The sequence below is a fragment of the Ylistrum balloti genome, unplaced genomic scaffold (genome assembly GCF_031769215.1).
Source record: "Ylistrum balloti isolate Yb309-2 unplaced genomic scaffold, AGI_CSIRO_Ybal_v1 Utg372572, whole genome shotgun sequence".
In the NCBI taxonomy this organism is placed as follows: Eukaryota; Metazoa; Mollusca; class Bivalvia; order Pectinida; family Pectinidae; genus Ylistrum; species Ylistrum balloti.
Genome location: NW_026783126.1, coordinates 46,364 through 54,075, shown reverse-complemented (window position 1 = coordinate 54,075; position 7,712 = coordinate 46,364). Strand labels below are relative to the sequence as shown.

Below are 7,712 nucleotides of genomic sequence, written 5' to 3'. Positions count from 1 at the left end.
ATGGATTTTCTTGAAAATTAGAGAAAAAAAAAACAATAAAAAAAAACATCGAAAATCGATTAATTCTCTGGGCAAAATTGTAGAGAATGATAAACTGAGTATAAATATATTTTGTTATTCTCGAAAGTACAAATATTGAAAGTTTTAGAGTTTTTAGAAATTTCACATTTTTGATGTTATGACACCTACTAGGAATTCGTTACATAATTGCATTTCATTGCGGTTAGAGAGAAATAAGTGAAATGTGGAATTTAAGTTAAGTGTATTTGTTATCTTTGAAACTGCAAATGTATTGATTATGAAACTCTAAAAGTAAACCCTAGCCATTTGCAATTATGAATGCTATATGTTACATGTGGTGGAATATTTCTTGTATAAGTATTAAAATGTTATTTTTGTATAACTTACAATTAATATTTAGTTACCAATTTATGGTTAAAGTTGCATTATTTAGTAAAATATAATTGCATTTTGTAACGAAAGTGCGGTTAGAAATATGTTAAAAAGTGAAATGTGGATATTTTTGAGTGTTGTTATCTTTGAACTTACAATTATTGATTATTGAAACTCTAAAATATTAGAGAATTTATAAGTGAATGTTACATGTGGTTATGTCTATTTGTTATCAATTTGAAACTGGTAAATTTGTATTCCTAATGTATTATATATGAAAATCTAAAAGTTTAGCCATTATGAATGGTTACATGTGGTATGTCTTGTATGTGGAATATTTTACCAGTTACGTATTACTAAAGTTTGCGATAAGTATTATGCGTCCAATGTTACAAATGGTGCATGTTTAGTGTTGTATAACTTACAATTATATCTGTTAGGGTTAGGATTAGGATTAGGGTTCGGGATGGGGTTAGGTTAAGGATTATCAACACTTGCCATTTTCGTAACGAAAGTTTGCAATTTTGTAACGAAAATTTTGCAAGTGTACGAAAGTTTGCAATTTTGTAACGAAAGTGTGCAATAGTGTAACATAATCGTGCAATAATGTAACTTTAATGTGTGCAATTATGTAACGAGCAATTTTGTAACGAAAGCTGGACATGTTTTTGATTTTTTTTTTTTTCATTTTGAACCATTATAACACAGCTAAAGTTCATCGAAAATGCTGTCGTTTCGTCTAATCCGGATTCTTTATAGCTTAATAGTTATTCGACTGCAAAAATCGAATTCGTTACATAATGCACCTCAAAATTGTTAGATCAATTACATTTTTCTTTTGAAAAACGTAATGTACCAATTTATGATGTGGTTTATACGCTTTTACATTTAACCCTGAAATTATTCCTAATAGGCATATGTTTATCTAAACTTCCTTATATATCAATGGAAAGGGCATGAAATAAGCTTTAAAATTCTTTTCAAAATGTTTTTTTTTTTTCGACTTCTTGATGATGTCCTTTATGAAGAAATGGATTTTCTTGAAAATTAGAGAAAAAAAAATAAAAAAACATCGAAAATCGATTAATTCTCTGGGCAAAATTGTAGAGAATGATAAACTGAGTATAAATATATTTTGTTATTCTCGAAAACATTGAAAGTTTTAGAGGTTTTTGAAATTTCACATTTTTGATGTTATGACACCTACAAGGAATTCGTTACATAATTGCAACTTGCGGTTAGAGAGAAATAAAAATTTTGTTATTCTCGAAATTTGTTATCTTTGAAACTGCAAATGTATTGATTATGAAACTCTAAAAGTAAACCCTAGCCATTTGCAATTATTTAGAGAATTTGAGTATGTTATGACACCTATATACATTTTTGGTTAAAGACAAATATTGAAAGTTTTTAAATTTGTGTGTGAAATTTCAATTTAATGTGTATGACACCTTTGTTAAAAGTTATAGTGTAACTAGGAATTAATATTAATGTGTTACAATAATTGCATTTCATTGCGGTTAGAGAGAAAAAAGTGAAATGTGGAATTTAAGTTTTCAGTGTATTTGTTATCTTTGAAACTGCAAATGTATCTCTAAAAGTTTATTAGTTCTTTAAAATGTTAAAATGTGCCATTTGCAATTATGAATGCTATATGTTACATGTGGTATTTTTGTCTTGTATGTGGAATATTTTAAATGTGGAATTTAAGTTAAGTGGTACGTATTACTAGCGATAAGTATTATGCGTCCAATGTTACAAATGGTGCATGTTTAGTGTTGTATAATATTTTACCAGTGGTACGTATTACAAGCGATAGTATTATGCGTCCAATGTTACAAATGGTGCATGTTTAGTGTTGTATATCTTACATATCTGTTAGGGTTAGGGTTAGGATTAGGATTAGGGTTCGGGATGGGGTTAGGTTAAGGATTATCAACACTTGCCATTTTCGTAACGAAAGTTTGCAATTTTGTAACGAAAATTTTGCAAGTGTACGAAAGTTTGCAATTTTGTAACGAAAGTGTGCAATAGTGTAACATAATCGTGCAATAATGTAACTTTAATGTGTGCAATTATGTAATGAGCAATTTTGTAACGAAAGCTGGACATGTTTTTGATTTTTTTTTTTTTTTTCATTTTGAACCATTATAACACAGCTAAAGTTCATCGAAAATGCTGTCGTTTCGTCTAATCCGGATTCTTTATAGCTTAATAGTTATTCGACTGCAAAAATCGAATTCGTTACATAATGCACCTCAAAATTGTTAGATCAATTACATTTTTCTTTTGAAAAACGTAATGTACCAATTTATGATGTGGTTTATACGCTTTTACATTTAACCCTGAAATTATTCCTAATAGGCATATGTTTATCTAAACTTCCTTATATATCAATGGAAAGGGCATGAAATAAGCTTTAAAATTCTTTTCAAAATGTTTTTTTTTTTTTTTTTTTTTCGACTTCTTGATGATGTCCTTTATGAAGAAATGGATTTTCTTGAAAATTAGAGAAAAAAAAAAAAAAAAAATAAAAAAACATCGAAAATCGATTAATTCTCTGGGCAAAATTGTAGAGAATGATAAACTGAGTATAAATATATTTTGTTATTCTCGAAAGTACAAATATTGAAAGTTTTAGAGTTTTTAGAAATTTCACATTTTTGATGTTATGACACCTACTAGGAATTCGTTACATAATTGCATTTCATTGCGGTTAGAGAGAAATAAGTGAAATGTGGAATTTAAGTTAAGTGTATTTGTTATCTTTGAAACTGCAAATGTATTGATTATGAAACTCTAAAAGTAAACCCTAGCCATTTGCACTGACGATGACCTCTCTCTCCATCCCGGAGAGACGGAGGCATTTGAGGGGTGTGATGATTTCTTTCCGGGACCCCTTCCCGATTTGAGTTCGGGTCTAAGCGACTCTGTCGCTTGTGCAAGTGATAAGGACTCTGCACAGCCGCAGTCACCGAACGTTGTTCGGAATGACAAATATGGCGGCGTCGGAGGCGATGCCCCGACTGTTCCTTTGCCCCGTGGGGGTAAGAAACGTCCTGTCTGCACTGAGGCTGCCGCTGGTAGCGAGTTTCAACTCATGGCGAAACGTATGAGGGCTCTGGAGGAGCAGTTAGCAGACGTTAAGCGGGACCGGGCGAGTACAGGAAACCAAACGGCTGGTGGGTATGGCAATGATTATGTTGTTGACAGTTTTGACTCAGATTTTTTTAGTATGACGGACCCGTTGGGTCTTCAAGATACAGAACAATCTTCCATTGAGTTAGATGATATATATTCTGATATTTTACCCACAGAGGAAAGTCATATGGAGGACTTGTTCGCCATCCCTGACTATATATATGGTGATGTAAAGTTGGGCCCTAGTGTTCACGAGGGACTTGCCAAACTGGTAAATACTGCGTGTAGGAAAACGTCGGACGTTTCTAAAATGGCAGAAAAATACCCTGTACCGGCAAATTGTGCCGATATGACCGTCCCACGATGTAACCCTGAGATTTGGGGTAAACTTGGTAAGCCTTTACAGGCAAGAGATTTTCAACTTAAAGAGGCCCAGAAGTCGGTGTCTGACGGTATGGTACCTGTGATGAGGCTGACTGAGGCTCTTATGAGTCATCCAGACTTTCGAGAGAAGTTCAGGCCTCTGTGTATTGATGCTCTGTCCATGCTAGGGAATGCAGTACATACATTGTCTGTGAAACGTAGGTTTCTTATGAGACAAGCCCTCCCGTCATCATATCATGCCTTATGTGGGAAAGACATGCCAATAACTTCAAATCTATTTGGGGATGATCTTGCAAGGAAGGTGACAGACATTTCTGAGGCTAATAAGGCTTTCAATGTTTTGTCTTCACGAAAACAGGTACAGCGAGGAGGCTGGAGTGGCGGCCAGAGAGGGCGAGGGGGCTATAGCCAGTACAGAGGCTCAGCAAGGCCTTTTTTACGGTCGGGCCAGCGGGGCCGGGGACAACGGCGACCCGCATACATGCAGCAAAGTCAAAGCCAGAGCCAGACACAGAAAAAAGAATAGCCCCTAAGGTGGGTGTTCCATCTGGTAGAATCGGAGAGCGTGTAGAATTTTGGAAATCATTGACTGATGATGAATGGATTTTGGATACTGTGCGTGGTCTTACACTTGAGTTTGTAGAAATCCCTGTGCAACATAAATTGCCAGGACCAGTAGCTTTTAGTAAGGAAGAGATGGAGATTGTTGATTCTGAGGTGAATGATTTAGTATCCAAAGGGGCAATAACTCAGTCTATTCATGAGAAAGGTGAATTTGTTTCTAATTTGTTCCTGGTCCAAAAGAAAAATAGTAAATTTAGGCCAGTCATTAATTTGAGGAAGTTGAACGAGTTTGTGGTGTACCACCATTTTAAGCAGGAGACCTTAGATGTTGTACTAGAATCTGTAGAGAGAGGTGATTTCTTCACTTCTATTGATCTGAAGGATGCATATTTCAGTATACCAGTGAACAAACATCATAGGAAATACCTGAAATTCAAATGGAGAGGTATACTATATGAGTTTATGGCTATGCCTTTCGGTTTGACAAGTGCCCCTCGGATATTTACCAAAGTACTGAAGCCAATTATGGCTAAAGTTCGCAGCTTGGGTATCCATGCTTTCTATTACATAGATGACTCTTTGGTCAAGGCTGCTGACAGAGAGGTTTGTGAAAGGAATTGTAGGGTGTTAGCTGGAGTTTTGGAATCTGCTGGGTTCCAGATTAGTTCCGAAAAATCTTTGTTTTCTGCTAGTCAAATGGTCATTCATCTTGGGTACTTGATAGATTCTATCACATTTACCGTTTCGTTACCAGAACAAAAGGTGAAGAAAATCATAGATGCATGTTCCCATGTCTTAGGTCAAGAGTCAATTTCTCTAAGGGAACTTGCTAGTCTCATTGGCTTGTTTACGTCATCTCTTAGAGCAGTTCGGCTGTCAGGACTATTTTACAGATTGGTAGACAAGGAAAAGACAGCAGCCCTACATAATGGTTTGTCTTATGACGACAAGGTCAGTTTGTCTAGGTTGGCACAAACGGAGATAGTATGGTGGAGAGATAAGGTGAACAGTATGAATGGTCGGGCGATAAGACCAAGTGATCCAGATGTGATTATGGAAACTGATGCATCTGGTGATGGATGGGGAGCAAAGTTTGGCTCTCAGATAACAAAAGGTCTTTGGTCAAAAGCAGAACGTGAACATCACATAATTTTTTTGGAATTAAAAGCTGTCTGGTTGGCATTACGATGTTTTTGTTCAGACATGTCTGATACTCATGTCAGGGTTGTGACGGATAACGTCTGTACAATTTCATATGTTAATAAGCCTGGTGGAAATGTAACAGAGCTGAATGAGTTAGCAAAAGAGATATGGCTGTGGTGTACGGACAGAAATATTTTCATTTCTGCCTGCCACATACCGGGTGTTTTGAATGTTGATGCTGATTACTTGTCACGGTCAATGCAGTCTTCGGGAGAGTGGTCACTACACCCTCTGATATTTGACAGGATATGTGGTCATTTCTTCAATCCAGATGTTGACCTATTTGCAAGTAGGTTGAATTTTAAGGTTACCAAGTTTGTCTCGTGGTATCCTGATCCAGATGCTTGGTTTTATGATGCCTTTTCTATGTCATGGTCAGACTACTTACCGTATATTTTTGCTCCTTTCAGTCTGATCAGCCGTGTTCTGCACAAAGTGAAGGAAGACAAAGTAAGTATGGCAATAGTAATCGTTCCCTTATGGAGAAGTCAAGCGTGGCTACCTACTCTATTAAATATTGTTGTGGATGCGCCCGCACGCCTGCCGAGGTGGCGAGACTTGCTATTGTCCCCACAGGGGGAGCTGCATCCCTTAAGAAACAGCCTGAGACTGATCGCATGTTGCGTGTCAGGAGATCTCTCCAGAAGCAGGGCTTTTCACGACAGGCTGCCACACTTGTCTTCTCCTCCTGGAAACAGTCCACGTCCAAGCAGTATGACTTGGCATGGAATAACTGGGTCTCTTGGTGTGGTGAACGACAGGTTGGTGCCAATCATCCCACTATCAAGGAAGTGATTTCCTACCTCACTCATTTGTTTAATGTAGGGAAATCTTACAGTGTTATTAATACACATAAGTGTATGTTGTCCCAGACTTTGCCATTACTAGGCCATACAGTATTGATGAACAATACCCTAATTTCGAGGTTTATGAAGGGGGTATTCAACACTAATCCTCCTAAGCCCAGGTATTCATCGACATGGGATGTGGCACCTTTGCTGAAGTATTTGGGTGATATGTTCCCTTTGACAGCCCTGGAGGTGGACTCATTGACTAGGAAATTAGTTTGTTTGATAGCACTTACAACAGCACAAAGAGCACAAACATTGGTTAATTTAGACCTTGAACATATGCAGGATTTTGGACACTATATTGTTTTTACAGTCCCAGAACTTATGAAAACATCCAAGCCATCAAAGCCATTTTATAAAGTAACATTGTACAAATATTCTCAGGAAAGATTATGTGTAGTTTCAACCTTAAGATATTATGTGTCACAGACAGTAAACATACGGAAGAGTAATAAACTTTTAGTTTCTTTCAGAAGAGGTTTGCAAGTGTCCACTTCCACAGTGGCAAGATGGGTGAGAGAAGTGATGATGGCGGCTGGAATTGATCGACAGTTTAAACCTCATTCAGTTAGAGGAGCGTCTGTGTCGGCAGCATACACGGCGGGGACATCCTTGAGGGACATACTGGAAACGGCAAACTGGGCATCAGCCGAGAGCTTTAGGAGGTTCTACTTAAGAGATATTGATGACCCGGGTTCCTTTTCAACCAGTGTTCTGCAGACAGGGCAGTGATAAGATGTCAATGATATAGACTTTGTGAAATGTAGTGTAATTTTGAAATACTAATGAATGAGTGAACTTGAGTTGCAGTTTGGTTTTCTTTTTCATGGTTATCTGGAATGTTGGCGGATTCTTTGAAGGTGCATATTATTTAACTAGTAAGCCGTAGGGCTGAATGGAAGAGAATCTCCCCCTCATCCAAGTATCACGATGGATGAGAGGGATTCTCTGTAATGAAGCCCGGAGGCTGGAGAGTTAAATAACCTCCCAAGTCTCTGGGTTTCTATTTCTGCTGTTTAGTTTTGGATCTCCCACCCTATAGTTGCATACAATCTGCCAACATTTCTCTTTGAAATAAGCGTGTGTCTAGGCTTGGTTATGTCTTTTTATATGGTGACCTCTCACATGGGTCAGGCACGTGCAATGCAATATCGATAAGATAATTTTCAAGTTTGA

General features: G+C 37.1%; 1 protein-coding gene across 1 annotated transcript; it reads left to right on the top strand.

Annotated features, from left to right (window-relative positions):
- Window positions 1–4,614: 4,614 nt before the first annotated feature.
- Window positions 4,615–7,268, top strand: LOC132564703 (uncharacterized). The gene is made up of 2 exons (XM_060229332.1): window positions 4,615–5,970; window positions 6,096–7,268. The coding sequence occupies exons 1-2, from the start codon at window positions 4,615–4,617 to the stop codon at window positions 7,266–7,268; spliced, it is 2,529 nt and encodes an 842-aa protein (XP_060085315.1).
- The last annotated feature ends 444 nt before the right edge of the window (window positions 7,269–7,712 follow it).